The sequence below is a fragment of the Nannospalax galili genome, unplaced genomic scaffold, assembly GCF_000622305.1.
Source record: "Nannospalax galili isolate Female #2095 unplaced genomic scaffold, S.galili_v1.0 scaffold517, whole genome shotgun sequence".
NCBI lineage: Eukaryota > Metazoa > Chordata > Mammalia > Rodentia > Spalacidae > Nannospalax > Nannospalax galili.
In genome coordinates this window covers 1317093-1337955 of record NW_008340098.1, presented here as the reverse complement: position 1 = coordinate 1337955, position 20863 = coordinate 1317093, and the positions used below count along the sequence as shown (strand labels likewise).

Below are 20863 nucleotides of genomic sequence, written 5' to 3'. Positions count from 1 at the left end.
ACATTTAGATGCCAAGAAGCTCAGAAAGTAACCGACTGTGACTAGTAATAATCAGATATATAGAGATTAGAAATGCATGTGCAAACATCTAAGTGTTAATTGCATTAAAAATGAATTTTTCTGTATGAAACTGTGTATTTTAATAATGAAATAGAAATTTTTTTAAAGATTAAAACCTCAATTTTATGTCTTATAGGGTTTATACTGAGAAAAATATTGTATAATTATTAATTCAACTGTAAACCTAAAAATTTACAGCCAATTTTGAAAGAGAGGTATCTTAGCTCTGGAAATTGTTATTGAGTATGTCAATGCTGTTGTAATGAAATGCTTCTTCTAAGTATGTGGTTATTAAATAAATAATTAAAAAATAAAAAAACAAAAACAAACAAAAATTAACTAATAAACAAGCAATCAAACAAACAAACAAATAAATAAATATTGCTGCCATGGTGATGCACTTAGCCTTGGGATAGTTTTCTTGTCCTGCGTTTAGCATTGTAAGTCTCCACGCCCCCCATTATGAAGATGTCAAAATCTATTTAAGTTCACATAACATAAATTAACTATTCTTTATTTGTTTGGGGGTTTTTTGGTTTATCTTTTTGAGACTGGGTCTCTCAGTAGCTCCAGCTGTCCTGCAGCTTACTACTGTAGATCAGTCTGGCCTTGATGTCACAGAGATCCCCCTGCTAGGATTAAGGGTGTGCACCGCCATGCCCGGCTACAATTAAATATTTTTAAGTGAGAAATTCAGTGACATTTAGTGCAATCACAATGCTGTGCAAATATCACCTCTCTAGTTTCAAAACTTTTTTTTTTAATCACCAGTAAGTAATGACTGCCCTCCATCACTCCTTCATTCTCTGGCAACCGCTACCAAAGTTCCTGTCTCTATGCACCTCTCGGCTACTATAAATAATAGCACTATAAACTTTGTGCTCATGTTTATATGTGGGCATATGTTTTCATTTTTCCTAGTTATATATCTAGATGCAGAATTGTTGGGTCAGATAATATTGTATTTAATTTTTTAGGAAACACCAAATTGCCACCACGGCTGCAATATTTGTAAAGTTTTTTATTAGCATATATTAAGTATGCATAACATTTCATTCTGACACTTTTATAAGCATATATAAAGTATTTTGGTTATATTCATCCCCTAATACCCTCTCCTACTTTCGATTTTTTTCAGTGTGTGAGACTCGGTAAGTTTAATTAGGGTTGGCTAATTAAATGACTGCAACATTTTTTTATTCCCACTAAGAATGTATGTAGATTCCAATTTCTCTATATCCTTGTCAACATTTATCTTCCATCTTATAGCCAATATTTTAATAAATTGAACTTGGTTAATAAGTGGCATTTTGAGGCTGGAGAAATGGCTCAGCGGTTAAGAACAATGTCAGTTCTTGCAGAAGACCTGGGTTCGAATCCCAGCACTCACATGGCAGCTAACAATTGTCCATAACTCCAGTTCCAGGGGATCCAACAGCCTTTTCTGTCTTCTACCGGCATTGTGAGACACGGGTGCACTTACCTACACGTAGGCAATACACACACATAAAAATAATAAAATATTTTTAAAACTCTTTAATAGTGGCATTTTCTTATGTCATCAAAGACATTTTAAAATTACTATTTGAATATCTTTTTCCATCTTTTGGTTTCACTACAATTTATTGAAGTATTCATCTTGTTTGCTTGTTCATTTATTTTTTTTTTTTTTTGACAGCGTTTCACTATGTAGCCCTGACTGGCCTGGGACTCACTGTATAGACTAAGCTGACCTTGAACTCAGAGATCCTTGAACATTCAGATCTACCTGCTTCTGCTTCCCAAATTCTGGGATTAGAGGCATGTGTCATGATACCCAGCCAAATTATTCATCTTTTTGTTGAACAGTTTGTATTCAAATTTTCAGTATAAAATTGTTACAATAAATATGTTGTTGCTTTGAGACAGGGTTTCATGTTTCAGAGGTTGGCCTTGAGCTCCCGGTGCCAAGTGCTGGGATTATAGGCATGCACCACCACTCTTGGCTCTGCATGTTATTATAGATAAATCTTGGCTGGGTGTGGTGGTGCACGCCTTTAATCCCAGCACTTGGGAGGCAGAGGCAGGCAGATCTCTGTGAGTTCGAGGCCAGCCTGGTCTCCAAAGTGAATCCAGGCCAGCTGGGGCTACATGGAGACCCTGTCTCAAAAAGGCCAAAAAAAAAAATTGAGCCTGGTGTAGTGGTGCACACCTTTAGTCCCAGAACTTGGGAGGCAGAGGCAGGTGGATCTCTGTGAGTTCAAGGCCAGCCTGGTCTCCAAAGTGAGTTCCAGGGCAGCTGGGGCTACAGGGGGACCCTGTCTCAAAAAGGTGCTCTATCACACACACACACACACACACACACACACACACACACACACACACACATTTTTTTTAAAGAATAAATCTTTAGAAAAATGAAAATTGAGAAAATTTAAATATCAGTTACTCAACTAATAGCAATTAAAAACAAAAAACACAGTATTTTAATAATAAGTATAGTTTCTAAACCAAAAACATTTAATGATGAGAACGGCATTTGCATTTTCAAAAATGTCTAACCTGTCTGACTTAATGTAATAAGCTATATATATACTTGTTCTGTAATTAATGTTGCCATTTATTACATCAGTTGAAATATAAGAGGAAAACCTAGTTTCGCACATAGTTAGAAAAGGAAAAAAAGTGTTTTGATAGCTTTTTTAGACATTTTCCTTTATTACCATATCAAATCCTTAATTTTCAACATCTTTCTCTCTTTTTGGGGGGTAGGGGGCAGGGTCTTCCTGTAGCCCCAGCTGACCTGGAATTCACTATGTAGACCAGGCTGAGCTTGAACTCACAGAGATCGACTTGCTTCTATGTCCCAAGTGCTGGGATTAAAGGCATGCGCCACCATGCCTGGCTAATTTTCAACATTTTTTACACTAAAGTCCATTGGTCTGTGCTGTATTTCCACTAATTCTTTTATTTACGTGTTATTTTGTAATATTATTCATTAATCATTTGGGAAATACTGAGTTATGTAGTGTTGACACATTTCTTTATTCAGTATCAAAAAAAAAAAAAAATCACAGCTATGAACATCACCAGTGACCTTCCCAGAAAAGAAGAATTAGGAAGCTGACAGGGAAGAAAAGGGTGGTATACAGCTTTCAAAATTCTAATTTATTTGAAAGCTCAAATTCTATTATTGGCCATTTTTAGTGTCATTTTTTTCTAGGGAAAATTTTCATTTAGAAAAATATTTGTTAAATACATACTAAATAATCATAACTTCCTTCCTTCCTTCCTTCCCTCCTTCTTCCTTTCTTTCTTTTTTCTTTTTTTTTTTTTTTTTTTTTTCGGTGTTTTTGAGACAGGGTCTCCCTGTAGCTCCAGCTGGCCTGGAATGCACTATGTAGATCTGGCCTTGAACTCACAGAGATTCACCTGCTTCTGCCTCCCTAGTGCTGGGATTAAAGGTGTGCACCACCACACCTGGCATCGGTTGTTTTTTCTATCACAAGTATTCTAAGCCAGGGAGATGTTTCAGTAGGTAAAGAAAAAGAGGGGATAGCAAGATGGCTCACTGGGTAAAGGCACTTGCTGCCAAGCCTGATGATCGGAGTTTGATCCCTGGGACCCACATAGTAGAAAAGAATTTTCTTCCCCAGGTTGTCCTCTGACTTCCCACATGCTCACTGGGAGCACATACACTAAAACTGGAATGATACAGAGAAGGAGCCCCTTGTACAAGGATGATGGGCAATGTGTCCCTAGGTAGAACTCTTATATTACACCTCTGTCACCCAGGGCTCAGGGGCTGTTTTGGAAGAGAGTGTGGAAAGACTGTAAGAGCCATGCATGGTGGATGACTACAAGGAAACAGAGTTTTCCAAGTGGTTGGGAACTTGCCCATATGAATTTACAGCAATGGTGACAGCATATGCAAACTCAAACCCCACAAAAGCCCAGCATAGAAGTTGGGAAATGGGTTAGCTGAGGAACTATTGGTAGCTGATCACTGCTGGGTGAGAGTGAGTTGGTTTTTTCTTTCTTTCTTTTTTTTTTTTTTTTTTTTTTTTTTTTTTGTCTTTTTGAGACAGGGTTTCCCTGTAGCTCCACCTGCCTGGAACTATGTAGACGTTGAACTCACAGAGATCCGCCTGCCTCTGCCTCCCAAGTGCTGGGACTAAAGTCATATTCCACCATGCCCAACTGAGTTGGTCTTCTTAAGGGAGTGATGCTAGATAGGTTGACCAGGCTTCAGTGTATGAACTCACACTGAGAGACACAAACTTGAATCAATAGGTCTTAATATATATGAGAGAATGCATGAAAACTAGTGGGGCTGGGTAGAGAGTACAGATGGGGGGGTCTAAATATGATCAAGATGTATGAAATGCACAAAAATTCAATAAAATTTTTTTAACTGGATTTTTTGAGTTTTGGTTGGTCTGGAACTGGCGATATAGACCAGTCTGGCCTCAAAATCACAAAGATCTACCTGCTTCTGCCTCCTTGGTGGTAGGATTAAGGATGTCCACCAACACATCCAGCAAAAAAACCCTAATTTTTTATTTTTTACTTTAAAAAAAAATTTTTTTTGAGACAAGATCTCCCTGTAGCCCTTGACTAGACTGTCTTTTGCCTCCCACAGTGCTGGGATTAAAGGTATGCACCACCACACCCTACAAAAAAAACAATTTTTTTAAGTTGCAATAAATTTTATTAGATTGAAATTACACAAAATATCTTCTCTGACTACATAGAATAAAGCTAGAAATCAGTTACAGAGGGAAAACTGTATATGGAAATTAACATTTTAAAGTAATCACTGAGTTAAAAGAATACAAAGGAAACAAGGGGAATTAGAAAATAAATTACTTAGAGTTGAACAAAAATGAAAACTTATACCAAAACTGATGGAATTCAGTAAAAGTAGTGCTTAGAGGAAAATTTATAGCAATCCACGTCTACATTTAAGAACGAAGAGTCTGGAGAGGTGATTCAGCCAGAGCACTTGCCTAGCTTTCCCGGAATTGAATCCCAAGAGCTGAAAAAGGAAGAAGAGGGGGGGGAGGGGGAAGGGGAAGCAATTTAAGTAATCTATACATTATGGAGTTAGAAAAGCAAGAGCAAATAGAACCCAAAGCTAAAGTAGACTGAAGGGAAGTTACAAAGAATAGAAAAACAAAAACAAATTGATTAAAAAGTTGGCTCTGGGCACTGGAGAGATGGCTCAGCATTTAAGGCATGGTGGTTCATGCCTTTAATCCCGGCATTTGGGAGGCAGAGGCAGGTGGATCTCTGTGAGTTCAAGGCCAGCCTGGTCTACATAGTGAGTTCCAGGACAGCTGGGGCTACAGAGAGACCCTGTCTCAAAAAGACCAAAAATAAATAAATAAATAAATAAATAAATAATAAATAAATAAATAAATAAATAAATAAATAAACAAAATAAAGAACACTGTTCTTGCGGATGACCTGGGTTCAAATCCCAGCACGCACATGGCAGCTAACAACTGTAACTCCAGTTCCAGGGGATCCAACAGTCTCTTCTGTCCTCTGCGGGCATTGCACAACACGGGTGCACTTACCTACATGCAGGCAATATACGCATACACATAAAAAAAAAAAAGTTGGTTCCTTGAATGGATCAACAAACCTGAAAGAATGACAAAGGAAAATCTTTATCTACAAGACACAAATGACTAAAATCAGAAAGGAATGTGAGAGTATTAATACCAATTTTAGAGAGATAAGGATTAAAAGAAAATAAATACTATGAATAATTATATAACAAAAATTATGTAATCCAGGAGCTGGATAGATGGCTGAGCGATGAAACTCCTCTTGCAGAGAGCCCAATTCAGTTCCCAGCACCCATGTCAGGCAGCTCACAACTACCTGCAACTCTAGCTCCAGAGGATCTGACATCCTCTCCTGGCCTCCTCAGGCACCTGCACACACATGGTATACACATACATACACACACATAAAATTAATCTAAAAAAAAGAGCTAATCTTGGTGAATACTGCATAGTTCTTGTCGTTGCTGTAATTGTCACATAGCCAAACTCGAAAAGGAATTCTTTATGGCTTTTTGCTTTTATCACTTATTTGAAGAAAGACTGTTTTGGGTCCCCTAACAATTAGTGCAAGATTGTCACCGAACTTGAGGCCTAGCTTTCAATATTCGTTCTGTTTCTCAAACATCTGGTAGCAGGCTGCAAGCAATGTAGACCAGGCTGACCTTGGCAAGTCTTCTCTCAAAAGCTTTGCGACCTGCCTATTCCAAGAAGCTCATGAACTGCAGTCACTGCCATGGCCCCATCTACATCACAGACCATTCCCCTTCTATCAAGGACATTATTAAGTGAAATTGACTTTTTAGAAATAATGTGAACACATGAAAGTGAAGAATGTGGTGGGGACGAGTGTGCTGGGTGATGCTGCCTTGATTCACACTGATATAGCAACTTTATTTGTATTTAGTCCCAACAGTGCACGTCTACCCAGTAACAAAGACAAACGGCATCTTAGTACTATTACAAGGACAATTTTGAATTCTTAGAATCCCCAGAAGGATCTGGAGGATCTCTAGAGTCCACTTGACCACTTTCAGAACTGATAGGTTAGAATGCTCACTCTTTTTTGGTTAGGTTTTTCTTTCTGGTTTTTTGTTTCGTTTTGTTTGAAACAGGGTCTCATGTAGACCAGACTGACTTCAAACTAGCTATGTGACTGAAGATGACCTTGACCTCTGATTTTCCTGCCTCCACCTCCTAAGTGCTGGTATTTACAGGTGTGCCTCATATCTGGCTCTTTACATTTAATGATAGTTGTAGCAGGCCCAACCAAGTTCAGCACTTAAAAAAAAAACTTTTATTTATATTTTTATTTTATGTGTATGGAGTATATTGCCTTCATGTATGTGAGTGCACCCATGTTGTACAATGCCAAGGAGGTCAGAAGAATGCTTCAGATTCCCCTGGAACTGGAGTTAAGGAGGGTTCATAGCCGCCATGTGGGTGTTGGGAATCGATCCCGGGTCTTCTACAAGAGCAGTCAGTGCTCTTAACTGCTGAGCCATCTCTCTAGCCCCAGTTCAGCACTTTAAAAAAATATTTTATTATTTTTATGTGTATGAGTGTATTGCCTGCATGTACGTAAGTGCACCCATGTGGTGCAATGCTCGAGAACAGAAGAGACTATCAGATTCCCTGGAACTGGAGTTACAGACAGTTGTTAGCTGTCACGTGGGTGCTGGGATTTGAACCTGGGTCTTCTGCAAGAACTGTCAATGTTCTTAACCCTTGAGCCATCTCTCCAGCCCCAGTTCAGCACTTTTTACAGTCCTAGTAGCTTAGCTTCAATGAGGATTTCTCCAGTCAGTGACCTGGTGGCCCTGATTTGGCTTGGGCGGGGGGGGGGGGCAGATTTCAGTTAAATAAATGGTCTGCTATTCAGGTACCCAGGGAACTATGGAAAGAAACTTCCCACTGACTTCAGAAACTCCACACCACCATCACACTGGGAATTTATTAGCCTTGGCCTTTCTCCCACCCTAACTTGTGTGGACAGTACCCTTTTCTTCCACTGACCCTTGATTGGGACAGTGATATTCTGTGACATCTAAATGTGAAGACTAAACACTACTTTCTCCTGTAGCTTCAATCTCAATGCAGCCACACTCAAAACCATCAAGATTGCTTTGCTTCTTGTAGTTCAAGACATCTCTAGGTCACTTTTAATTCCTGATAGGCTTTCACGGAGGCATCCTGCCCCTAGGTTAAAAAAAAAAAAAATTATGAAGACAGTCCCCCAGGATTGTGCAGAGACAGAGCCAAGCTACCAAGAGAATTGGCTATGGTTTGGGAATATTGGAATACATGGTTTAATAGGGACATGGCAAATGTAGTAGAAACTGCTCACTGCAATGGCCTTTCAGTGTTGTCCAGTTTGGTTTCCTGAGCTTGTAAGTTCTGGGTAGCTACTGCTACTTAAAAGGCAAGAGTTAGACTCCACCTCGTCTGAATTTCCTTCAGCTCTCATGTTCAGGAACTGAAAGCTTTCTCTGTGGTAGATTATAATTTAAAATATGTGCAGTAACTAGTGCCATAGCCATGCAGGAAAGGGCAAAATTCTGCAGACTAAAGACCAGTAGCTGCCAGGGACTCTGGGGGAGGAGTGGAGGAGAGCCTAGGCATTTATTTGAGACAGGGTTTCCCTGTAACCCCAGCTAGGTAGGTTGGCCTCAAACTCACAGAGATCTGCTTGCCTCTGCCTCTCCAGTGCTGGGACTAAAGGTGTGCGCCACCACACATGGCTTAAAAGATTTTTAGTTGTGTATTTGTGGATGGATATGTGCACATTAGTGTAGATGCCTGCAAAGGCCAAAGACTCCAGGTCCCCTTGGAGCTGGAGTTATGGGTGGTTGTGAATTGTTCAACATGGGTGCTAGGAACCAAACTTGTATCCTCTATAGGAACAGTATGTGTTCTTAACCGCTGAGCCATCTTCCCAGGCTATTAGGCACTTTTTGCTGAATGTGTAACAGTGAGCACTGATGTAAGCTACAGATCTTGAGTGATAACTAGAAGTCAATGTAGGGTCAGATTATAACATGTTCAAGTCTCACATTGATGTAAGACATTGGTGGTGGGGAGGCTGTGTGTGCAGTGGGGTGTGGGAAGGCCTTCAACTTTTATTCAATTTTGATATGAACTTGAAACAGCCCTAAAAATAGTCTATTAAAAATTAATGACTGGTGTGCTAACATAGTGAAAAATTGTACCAACAATCATTGAACAACACATTAGAATACTTGTGTTTTTTGTTTTTTTTTTGTCTTTTTGAGATAGGGTCTCCTTGAAGCCCCCAGCTGGCCTGGAACTTGCTATGTAGACCAAGCTGGACTCGAACTCACAGAGATCCACCTGCCTCTGCCTCTGGGAATTAAAGGCATGCGCTGGAATTAAAGGCATGCGCCACCATGCCTGGCCTTATAGCTTTACTAAAAGTGTGTGTGTGTGTATGTACGCTGGACTGAACTCACCATATTCCTGCCTCTGCCTCTCAAGTACTGGGATTGCAGACATGCATCATCACATCCATCTTCCCAGATTCAAATCCAGAGTAACAAAAGTGCCCAATATAAATCGAGTGCCCCACAGGGAAACGTCCACTCCCACTGTACCCTCAGTCCCTTCAGGAGCACAACTGTGAGCTTTTATAGTAAAAGGATGGATCACTTTAAGCATCTAGGAGATGACAAAACACTCAGAAGCCACCCAACATTGGGAACATCTGCATGGTAGGGAACTGGAATATTCTGGAATGGGCACTATGCTGATCACTGTGGGAAGCAAACCGTACTATGGTGGGGCATTTTGAGACTAGACCAATGATGTTTTAGCATTATCTGTTCATAGTAAGTCAGACAGTCACCAGGTCCTCCTGCTCTAAAAATGAAGCTGAGGGTTAGGAACTAAATACCAAAGGAAGGTAGAAACTTTTGAGACACAATAGAAAAACAAAGTGTTTAGAAATGAGTCATGTATGTGCAAGCCATTCTCAAACTGCCTTTTGGCTTTAAGCATCTATCCAACTTCAGTAACATCGAGATGTGACTGAGGTGGCAAGTTCTGTGTTCCAAGGACTGGTGCTGTTCTCAGTGGTATGTGACTGCCTGGCCTGTCAGCACTGCGGAATACAGTCTGGGGTTCACATTGATTTAATTTACTAGCGTGGCTTGGACTCCAATTTGTTGACAGCTGGGAAAAAACAAAACGTCTGGATGTCTAGCTTTGCTTTAATGGCGAGCAGGTGCAGTGTTGGACCAACGACAGGAAAAAACTGTATAATCCCAATTTGGGGTTAAAAAACCTTTAGAAAAGGAGTCACTTTTTAAAAATGGGCTTATGGAACCAAGTAAGGTTGGTGTCCCCAGGAGAGGCTGTACAGATGCTAACTAACCTAAGTGGTTGAAGAAAAGTATGCACTCAAGCATTAGAACATCAGAAACCATGAACCCAAGTAGTCTCTACACACATCAGAGCCAGCACAACAGTACTGACTCCCATAGTTGTTGGATCCAAAATATCTGGCTTAGCATCCTTGAGACATCTTGAGAAAGAACAGTATCTTGTCCTGTGCTGTGGTTCCCTCAGGCTTTCCAAAGTTCTCTCTCCAAGGATCCACTATTCTTAGGGAGGGTTAAGCTGTCTGAGGCTCACTGGCAAGAACTGAAGAAAGAACATGCCATTGGGACTCTTGGACAGTCTGGCCTAACAGACCTACACACTAGCCCTTGGCCAGGCAGGGTTTCTCTTTGGGTAGTCATAGGTACAGTCACAGGTAGCTGCCACTAGGCCAGAAAAGGGCTGCCTGATGTGGCTGTTTACTTCCTAAGATAAAGAGTAGCAAAAGCAAACACTGTTGTGATCACATGCGGTCAAGATGTTTCCAAACTTGCTACTTTAATCTCACTCAGGAAGGACAGAGGACATCTCCAGATATCATGAGAGGAACTATAGTAAGTAGCTGCCAGCCCTGTAGGCCCTGCAGTGCTTCTGAGAGAAACAAAGCACCCTGCAGGGATCACAGCTTGATCTGAGACAATGGGGGAGAGGGGGAGACTTAAGGTGAAAGGTGAAATGGCAGTTAGGACTTGTCTCAAACCAAAATGAAAAGACTTTGGTGATAAACCCTGGTTTCACCTCAGAGTTCCAAATCTTTCACTCACTGATTTAATAAAAGGATCAATTAATAAATTAAAGTCCTAGGAAGTAAAAGACTGGGAGACCATTCAGCTTTGGCCCTGCTTTTCCAATCACATAGGGGTGAATCTTGGGACAGGAATCGGTAACAAGTCAGACAAGATTAATGGAGCAAAAGGGGAGCCTAGTTTTGCATGACAGATATGGCTTTCCTTGCTAGAAAATCATAGCTGCAATACTCAGGGCCGAGGCCCAAAATTCTGCTGTTCTGTCCTGTAACAATGGGAATTCCATATAAGGATGCAGAAAGGAAAGCTAGAAGCCCAATCTGTGATCTTTATTCCACCTGCTAGGTGCACCCAGGAGCTCTTCGGTGACTCCTCTCAACAGGCTGACGGAAGGGCTCTGCTGTCCGAGTGGACAGTGGCATGGACAGAGGTGCTGAACTGTGAGGCAGAACTCCCAGCATGAAGTCCCAACAGGACTCTGATGGATGGAGCTAGGTCCAAGTGGTCTCAGAAGATTCGGTAGTTGTGGTATTCTGAGGTAACAGGCATTTCCATGAGGCCTACATGTCTACTGAGGGTCACACTGAGGCTGAGAGAAGTGATGCTGCTGCCACAAACTGTGGTACTGGACTCTTCTGCAACTCTTAAGTTATGATCAGGAATGGGAAAAAGCTACTAACCTCACTGGAAGGCCCTTCTTTTTGGAAATGAGCTGTTGGGGGCTTTAGGGATGAGATGGAGGGAAATAGAAGGGTTTTAGGGATGAGATGGAGGGAAGTGGTGAGGAGGCTACCAGCCCAAAGGAAGCTGGCAGCTGTGCAGTTGGACCTGAGGTGCCCAGCAGACCTGGAGGCAGGAAGCTGAGAGACCTCTGGCCCCGTCCCCCGAAAGATGGAAGATCTGGGGCAGAGGCAACTAGCTTGTTGCCTACGAGATGGAACTTTGGCACCAAGTAAAAACAGAGCTGCCATCTCTACCCTCCAGCAGTCTCAGATGGCTTGCCATAACAGAAGCCAGTGGCCAGGCAAGCAGGACCTATTGCTGGGATATCATAGTGAGTACCCAGTCCAAGAAAGCCACTGTGATGTCCTGTAGACAGAGCCAGGTCCAGCGGGCAGCCTCACCAAACTGTGTCTTAACGCAGTCCCAGGTCACTTCCCCTCTGTGAGAAAAGCAGAATGTTTTGGGGTTGGGGGAGCATATGTGCAGTTGTGTCGACACAAAGCTGCAGCTTAGAACCACATCCCTCATCCCAGAGTGGCTAAATGGGACAGAAGGAATGATACAGTCTTGTCACCACAGATTGGGATTGGAATCACTAGGGGACCTGTAGAGCCTGGGGTGAAGGTCTCACCTGCAGGCCTCATGACAGTACTCTTGGGCCCGGGCCAGGGCCACAAGCAGCAGGTGCCACATGGGCAGCAGCACACTCTGGTGGAAGAGCAGTAACAGCTCCTTCAAGGAGTGCAGCAGCTGGTGCAGGGCATCAGGAAGCTGGACCTGCAGTGGAACAATGGAGAGTGACTGGGACAAAGTGCCCAGGGCAGTGCCCCTAGGTCTTAAGGATTCCACCCACACAGGGCAGTTTCTTCCCCAAAAGTCTGTCCCTGGGAGGATGGGCCCTTCTGACTCCTTGTCTCCAGCTTACCCTCTGCAAGAAGCTAGTGAGGCTGTCACCAAACCAGGCAAGGTAGGAAGCACAGTGAGCAGAAAGGAAGCTGATTGTGGCATTGGTGTGGGCCCACGCCAGCTGCAAGCCGGGCTGTACCATGGTAAGCAAGTGAGAACTGCAGGCCGGCAATGTCTCCTCTAGCCAGCTGTGGAGAAGTTGGAGGGAAGAGTACTATTCTGAACTTCCTCAGGCCAATGTGCCCACCAAAGAATAATGGAATACTACAAATACTTCCCACTGTCAAGGTCCACCCTGGCCACCAGCACCACCCTGAACCCCAGGCTTTCCCTCACACCCTGCCCTCCCTGGCAGCTCACTTGTAGCTTTGCAGACTGTAGGAGTAGAGCTTGGCACACACTTGCTGGCCAGCAGGCAAGAAACCAGACGATTGAAGCAACTGGCCAGTGAGGGAGGCTGTAAAGGGGGCCTCTAGTGAGCTAGGAGGTGAAGGAGCAGGGACTTGGAAGACAAACATTCCAGGTGCCTGGGCAGGGACAGTAAGGCAGTGGGTAGTTTCATGTGCTCTCAGGTCTAACTAGACAGGTTTGGAGGGAGATTTGCAGGTCTGAGAGGCTGAGCACATTCTGTTGGGCCAAGTGAGGAAGAACAAGGGCATCAGGTGGAGTCTTGGGCTTAGGGGTCAGGAAACCTCAGGCATGAGTGTCTACCCTTTTACTAGTTATGATCTTCTAAAAATGAGTACTGCATTTATTCCGTGTGTACTGTGTACTGGCATACATGTGTCATGGCACTGTGTGTGGAGGTTAGAGGACAACTTTTGGGAAATAAATGGTTCTCTCCTTCTACCATGTGTGTCCTAGGTCATCAGGCTTGGCAGCAAGTACATTTATCCACTGAGTCATGTCACTGGCCCTACTAGCTATGGTATTAAGCTAGGAGTCAACAGCTAAACCTTTCTGCTTCTGTTTGCTCAAGAGTTAAAAGGAGACAATACATACCCAGATGATATAAATACATAACCATTTCTATTCTAAAAAGTATCAGTCCAACCTAATAGTAAGGTCATTGTCTGTGGACAGAAAATATGACCTGAAAAGTGTGTGTTCTGTGGCACTGAGAGCTCATGAGGGTGGGAGGATCTGTCAGGGATGCCACACTAAGCTTTGTGCTCTACCAGGTTGCCAACCTCTTCCCAGGTTGCCAATCACTGCTTACCCTGGAAAGAGCTGTGCGATTGGAAGTCATGGCATAGGAAACCCATGGAAAAGACCAGCAGTAACAGGAGTAGCCGGGTCCAGGGTGGCTGAGGGCCCCGAGCCTGTTGCAACAAGCCCTGGCAGGAGAGAGGAAGAGAAGGCAGTGGTCAGTAGGAGAAGAACTGGCCCTTGTTTCCTAGAGGAAGAGCCCTAAGTTAGGCTTATTCATCAGCCTGAGGTAGTGGGGGCTCCACAGAAAGGTGGGCTGGGATGTGATCTAGCCCAACCCAGAGTGTGTCGAGACAGGTGGAGGACCATGTGTGGGTTGGAGAGGTTGGGTGCCACACCTTGCAGGCTGTGTCACAGGTGACAACATGCTCGTTGCTACCACTGCCCTTCTTTAGCAGCTCCTGGTTGGCAAGCTTGAAGGACTGAATGGTTTCTTGCAAAGACTTCTGCACCTATAGAATACCAAGAGCTGAGTTGAAAATGTGAACTCTGGCCTGTGAGAGGATCCTGTGCCTCAATCTTGCTTTATACTCCAGGTGCATAGGACAGGGAGAGCAGTGGCAGAGAGGCACAAACTAAGAACACAGACAAGACACATACTACCACATCCTTCCAGCTTCTCACCTTCTTGGGAATCCGCTCCCAGGACCTGAGCAGGTGCTCCAGTAGGAGGCTGTGGAAAAGCATAATCTTTCCAATCAGGCGGCCCACGGGGCCCTCTCACCCTCTCATCCTACACAAGACCCTGGTTTCTTAGAGCTGAAAGACCCCTCCCACAGGAGGAGCTCTTTAAAGGCCACCCCCACCATGTTCCCAATGAAACTGAGAGGTGTGAGACTGCAGAAAAGTGACCAGTGTTCCCCTTCTACTTCTGGTACAGGGATGGGCTGGGAAGCATGAACTAGGAGGCTTCTCTATGTGGAATAGAGCAGGTGACCCCACCCCCACCTGCCTGGACTGTGATAGGTGCTTGGGGTACAGCTGCCTCCAGACGCTGGTGCTGAGAGGATCCACAGTCAGGCACTGGGTCAGGCTGCCCAGGAGCTGCATAGGACAGAAGGGAGAGATTGCTGGGGCCTCAGGCTGGTGCAGGAGAGGGTGCTGAGGCCACTGGGTAACAGATCTACTCTGAGGGGTGAGAAATAATGTCAAGACTCCTAAGATCTGAGGAGCTGTCATCGGGGAGGCAGGATCATGAGCTACAGTTTGAGCTCAAAGATCTTCTGTCTGAAGGACAGGGCACCAGAGACCATTTGCATACCCCTGAGGCCCAGTGTGCTATCCATCCAAGCTCATATTCCTAGGGTAGAGCATGAGTGAATGGGGCAGGTGGCTGAGGGAGTAAGCTGTGTGAATGCTTGAGAACCGGGCTCTGAGAAGCCCTGGCCAATAGACAGGGCTTACTGCAGCTGCCCCTGGGCAAGGAAAAGTTCCTCACCTCTTTCTTCATCTCAGCAGGACAGCTAGGGGTGGCTCTTGACAGGAATGAAGGGAAGTAGGTATGTAGGGTAGATTCTGGCTTCGCCCCAAAGGCCAGCACCTTCAGTCGGGGGAAGAACTGACACAGCTGTTCCTGCAGGCTTGGGGAGGAGGGTCAGGCTCTGGCTGTAAATGGAGCTATGACACTTGAGCCCATCCCTTGCCTGAAGGGAGTGTCACAAGGGACTTGGGATGGCTCTGAGTCTTTTTACACAGAAGGTCCTTGCAAAATCTGTTAAAAACCAAAGGCAATCTCCCTAAAAAATGTCCACATGCCAGTCACACTCAAGGATATATATGATTTCTGGGCCTCATGGACCCCCTTGGAACCTACTGTTGAATTTTTAGGTTGTGAATCTCAGATCTAGGGCTGCTGGGAAAGAAGGGATGGGAATATGCTTCTGGGGCTTGACTTCGTACTCAGATCTCTCCCCAGTATGCATGCTCCAGCATAGTCCTACCTGGGGGTCAGGGAGTTGTTGGGCATATAAGCAAAGTCTAGAAGTGGGAAGAAGTCCTTGGGCCCAATCATGCCAAAGCCCTTGGTGAGATTGGGATGCATCCTGGGGGAAAGAAGAAGCAGGCTTGTTGGAAACCCTATCCATGACTAGTATTTCAGCCATGAACTCAGCTAAGCCAAATGTATAGGGTAAAGGGCATAAATGATACCACATCCCCCAACCCTTAATGGCTCCCTCCCTTTCCTTCCTCACCATCACACTTGGAGGTGGGAGGAGCTGGTCCTGATTTTCCTCGCATCTATGGAGACCAGGATCACGGCATCCCATTTTGCCGAAACAGCCTCTTGTGGACACCCTGGGCCTTCCCCTCGCTGTCCCCCCATTACTCACAGGAGCAGCCTGTCCAAGTATGCGATGGCAAAGGGAGACAGAGACTTGATGCCCAGCACAGGCAGCATGATCCCCAGCCACACTGCAGAGACAAAGGTCAGGGAGGAAGTCTCATTATGCACAGGAGCCATCAGAGAGGAGACCATCTCTGCCTGTCCCACTTGTTACCTTTCAGTCCCTCGGTGAGGTTGGCAAAACCTGCTTGCCCCAGGGCCCACATGATGGTCAGGCACTTTGCTGGTCGGCTCTGGTGGGACCTCAGCAGTTCCAGGAACTAAGGAGATGGGTGGGACGGGTAGGTCATAGGTCAGAACACAGGAGAGGAGAGGTGCCAAGACAGTGGAGCTCTATGGCAGTGTGAAGCAGTGACTCAAACACTGGCTTCACCCACACTTTCCTTGTACTGGCTGAGCAACTACAGGAAAGCTCCTGAATCCCTCAATGACCCAGTCTTTCCATTGATACAATAGGCACACGGGTTAACCTTATCTAAAGCAGACACATGGTAAGTACTAACATGCATTATTCCTCCCCACAACCAAGTTCAACGATGTAGATTCTGGCCAGTTTCTCTAGTCCTAGGCCTGGTGTCCCCAGCACCACCTGGGGCTCACCTTGCCCAGGTTTGAGGTGACAATCTTGGGCCTGTCTTGCAGAATGGCCTGAATACAGATGCGGTATCCATGTAGCGACTCCCCTGGAAAGACACATGCTCTTAGACTCAAGATTTAGCATTCCACATTTGAAATCTCCTTTTTATTTTTGCAGCTATGAGCCGAAGTCCTAACCACCTCCTCCTCCCTTTCCAAAAAGAATGTCAAGATTAGAAATTTCTAGGTTAGAAAGAGAGTTGATGGCCCTGTCCAAAGCAGGAAAAAAGGAGTGGGGCTCCCAAGAGAGCTATCCCTTGAGGGCCCCTCTCACCTGGTGTCTTATCCAACTCTTGCAGCATGGTAAACAGACAGTGGTCAAAAAAGAGTTCCACAGATCCTGCTGCCTTGATCAGAAGCCCTCGAATGGTCCCACGAAGTTCATGGCTCACCAGGCTGTAGGGATAATCTGGGGCCATTGGCCTCTGTGTAAGTACAAGGACCAGATGCCCTTACATGGAGGCTGGTATCCCATGCCCCCTTTCCCAAGGAGGCCCAGCCTATGTCTAAAGCAGGACAGTAGAAGCACTGGCCTATTAGGAACATGCAGCAGCCCTTTTACAATTTTCGCTTTATCTGAGGGTTTAGGAGACTAACCATGTGGATGCTGGCTCAGAGTGGGCTCACTCCGTGGAGCCTGTAGCTTGTAGTTGAGATAGCTGGCCAGGTCCTTCAGCCACACAGAAGGGTTCCCAGTGAACACACTCTGACTCTTGTCCAGTTCCTTCTGCAGAGCTGCCACATCCAGCTGCCAGGGACACATTCTACAATGAGTTGTGAATAAGGGGAAGGAAAACAGGATAGGGTGGGAGAGTGGCTGAAGGAGGTGGTGGTAGGAAGAACGAGGGGTCTCTGTCCTTAAGCTTGTGGAATGTCACAATTCTGCTGCATCAGATCTTAAAGTATGGGGCAGGGCAGTTGAGAATGCTGATCTCAACCCTTCACTCATTCAAGAGAAAACAGAGAAAGATGAGAAATGAAAGTCACTGCTTCTGTGGGACAGAGAGCCATAACCAGCTTTTCTATTGCCTCCTTCTTGTTCCTGGGTCTTCTATACCTTCTTCTCACCTAAGTTTCTGTACAAGCTTCCCATTTCCTTTCTAAGCGCAAAAATTCTGCCCTTCGACATTTCCTGAACCCCTCTCAAGTGAGTGTCCTGAATCCCCTAACCCTCCAACCTCTTTGCACTGGCAAGCCTAGGCACACTCACAGCTTTCAGAGCATCCTCCAGGCTGCGGAAGGGACTTTGCCTCTGGTTGTGGTTAGTGACAGTTGCCACCTTCTTTGGTGGCTTCTTGTTCACTTGTTTCTTAGGCTCCATAGCAGGGGGTGGAACTTGTTCCTTATTCTGCTTCTTCATGATTTTCTCAAAGCCCCGCTCATAAAGGGTGCTTGTGGTCTGGATTGGAGCTGGTGTGAAGATGGGTGGAAAACGTAGGCTGCAATTAAGGCCCTCACAAATGCAGCAGTCCCTTCTCTGGAGGGGCACCTAATTCATTTGCAGGGAGGAGTTGTCCCAAGCCCCTTCCTCCTTAGGGGCTGCTTAGAGGCAAAGCAAAGGAGCCCTCCAGGTGGCAGCTTTCAGTCACCTCAGGCTAGGCCCTGGCTCTTAGGAGTTATCAGACAAATCAGAGCATGTGGGTGCCAGGTGAGAACTGGAGACAGAGGGTGGACTTCAATGGTGCTGGCTACTGGCAGGGGAGGGCAGGCTTTTTCCAGCATTGTTTCCACCCCCACTCCTTTTGGTTCTGAGGACTATAATCAACAAGTGGCAAGCTTTCTTTATGCTTCGGGAGACTGAGGTGACAGGTGCCACCGAGACTAACTCCTGGTGGTAGTGTGTGACAGGTCATGGCCACCGCTGAGCCTTTCGTTCATCCCTCTCAGACCTGCTGGTTACTTAAAAAGGGCCTCGGTGCAAGATTCCTAATGCCTCTGCCTGTTACGCAGACACCTGGCTAGGAAGGGCTTAGACAGCTGGGAGGTTGTGTGCAGTGGCCTGAAATGACGGAGACCGGAATCTCGGAATCCTGACTCCAGATCCTGGGGTCAGGGGTCCTCTTCCCTAGGCCTCAGTGTACCCATCTGTGCAGTGAGGACAGCCACCTCCCCTGGCACAGCCTGCCAGAGTGGCCAGGCGCTCAGCCCAAGGGCCCGCGATTCCGCCCTGGGCTCCTGCAGCTGCTCGCCGCGCCCCTGCCCTGCAGGCCCGGGTGGTCGGCGGCGAGTACTCACGGCTCAGGTCGTATTTCCACACTCCGTTCGCCTCCCCGAGCGCTCGGCGGTCCCCGCCGCCGCCTGCTCCAGGTCGCCGGCCCTTCTTCACCACCTCCCAGCCCCCGCTGCCCGCCGCCCTGGCCGCCATTGCTCCGGTCCTCCGCTCCACCAGACCCCGGCTTTCCGGTCGGTGCGGCCTCTACACTGTGCCACGTCTCCCACCGCCGCTGCCGCAAAGCAGCCTGGGACTCGTAGTCCGTCTGTGCGGACCCGCGGCGGGCTAGCGAGTGACAGCTGAGCTAAGCCCAGCGCCTGCGACGCGGAAATCCCCACCCCGCACCTGTTACTCCAGCATTTGCTTTGGCGGACTTGGAAATGGGATGGTTCCCACTTTCCTTTTCTTTCCAATGGCTTCTGAATGAAAATAATTCTCACCGGGGGGAAAGTTTGAGGTTTAAATGTTTCCTTCCTTTTAGGAACGTGCTAGTCTGTTAGTAATTAAACTTCAGGTTTGGTGAGCAAGAAAATTAGTAGCCGAAGAATAGAAGGATGGGGGCTCGAGGGAAGAGGCAGAGCCCGGAGGTTCAGGGGTGAAGAGACGGAGAAAACGACCTGGGAGTACCTAGCTGGGAGGCAGAGAGAAGTCTGGGGCAGCTAGATTGCGTTCCCTTCCCAGACAGTGGGAAGGGACAGGCTCTGGCTCTTGCCACGCGAGTCCATGCCACGGTCCAGATGTTCAATGAAATGGAGAGTCCCAGACTGAAGGACCCACAAAATCACACTGCTCAGAGGTTTTAGCCCTGGAGGGCCCTCCGAACCTTGTATCATCCCAGCTGGGGAGCATATCAGATGGTGAAATAACTGGTGTTCACAACTAAGGAAATGTGTTAGTTTGTGTACCAAATTTGGGTCGTACTCATACCTGTCATACTTCAGTACTTAAATAAGATCTGTAAGGGTATACATCCTTTTATTTGTTGGTAAACGGAATGAGGCATCCCATCTTTTCTTGGTCTTTTTGAGACAGGGTCTCCCTGTAGCCCCGGCTGACCTGGAACTCACTATGTAGACCAGGCTGGTCTACAGAGCGTCTCCTGCCTCTGCCTCCCAAGTGCTGGGATTAAAGGCATGTGCCATCACACCCCGAAAGAATACACATTCTTAGAGGACGAGCAACTGAGGGACTCAGGAAGCTCTAAGATGATTAGGGAAGTCTTTCTGAGAGGTAGCAGTTGAGATGGGTCCTGAGGAAGGGAGAATTTTCATTGGTTGAAGCTTAGGGAGGGCAGAGAGAATACTTCAATTGTATAGATATATTAATTTAAGCAAAAATCTAGGGTGAAAATGCTGGAAGTGGTTCAACATGACAGGACTTGGATTTGGGAGCTGATAAGGTTGGAAAGGGATCTTGAGCCCATATGCCAGACAGCCTTGGCTGCCAAATCTGGACTTTATCTCGTGACCTAGAAAGCCAGTGGGAAAGTGGCATGATCTCCCCCTTTTTTTCTGGACTGGAACATGGGGCTGTGTGTGAAGGATGGGTTGAGGGAGAAAGCAGGTGAGAGATGGTAGCTTTGGGGCCTGTTTCTGATGTCCTCCATTCCTTTTAGGCCTGACCTTGACTGGCTTTGCTTCGGGGAGTACTAAAATGGAATGCTTTTGCCAAAGAACAAATCTGAGTTGACATCAATTGGTTCATTTTTCAGATCACTGTTTAGCTCTACTCAGAGACCAACAAAACTTTTGTTTGATCCTATCACAATGTATGATCACAGAAGAGGCCCTATTTTGGATTTCCATAGAGGCAAAGGGAGGGGCAGCTCCCTAGTGGAGACACACAGAATGAGGGAAGGGGTTTCTTTTCTTTTTCACTGGAACAATCTGGCAATTTATCTGTTGTAACATAGCATGTAGGAGAAGTAACTCAGTTCTTTATCCAGTTACATTTCCTAAGCATTTTCTCTGTCAAGCCTGTGCTGGGAGGTGCTGAGGGATTTACCTCACTTGTTTACATGGAACTTGATGGAAGACAAATGTATAAACAGAAAATTAGGTTCACCATCTTAGGTGTTCCA

The 20863-nt window shown here is 45.8% G+C and overlaps 1 protein-coding gene across 1 annotated transcript; it reads right to left on the bottom strand.

Moving 5' to 3' along the window:
* Positions 1 to 10752: 10752 nt before the first annotated feature.
* On the bottom strand, positions 10753 to 18999 carry Tmem214 (transmembrane protein 214). The gene is made up of 17 exons (XM_008835017.3): positions 18807 to 18999; positions 17782 to 17981; positions 17169 to 17319; positions 16846 to 16980; positions 16536 to 16618; positions 16090 to 16195; positions 15922 to 16003; positions 15532 to 15633; positions 15030 to 15171; positions 14544 to 14635; positions 14216 to 14264; positions 13930 to 14043; positions 13602 to 13719; positions 12743 to 12839; positions 12402 to 12570; positions 12108 to 12253; positions 10753 to 11915 (listed from the first exon to the last, which is right to left on the bottom strand). The coding sequence occupies exons 1-17, from the start codon at positions 18934 to 18936 to the stop codon at positions 11789 to 11791; spliced, it is 2043 nt and encodes a 680-aa protein (XP_008833239.1). The 5' UTR covers positions 18937 to 18999; the 3' UTR covers positions 10753 to 11788.
* Between the last annotated feature and the right edge of the window lie 1864 nt (positions 19000 to 20863).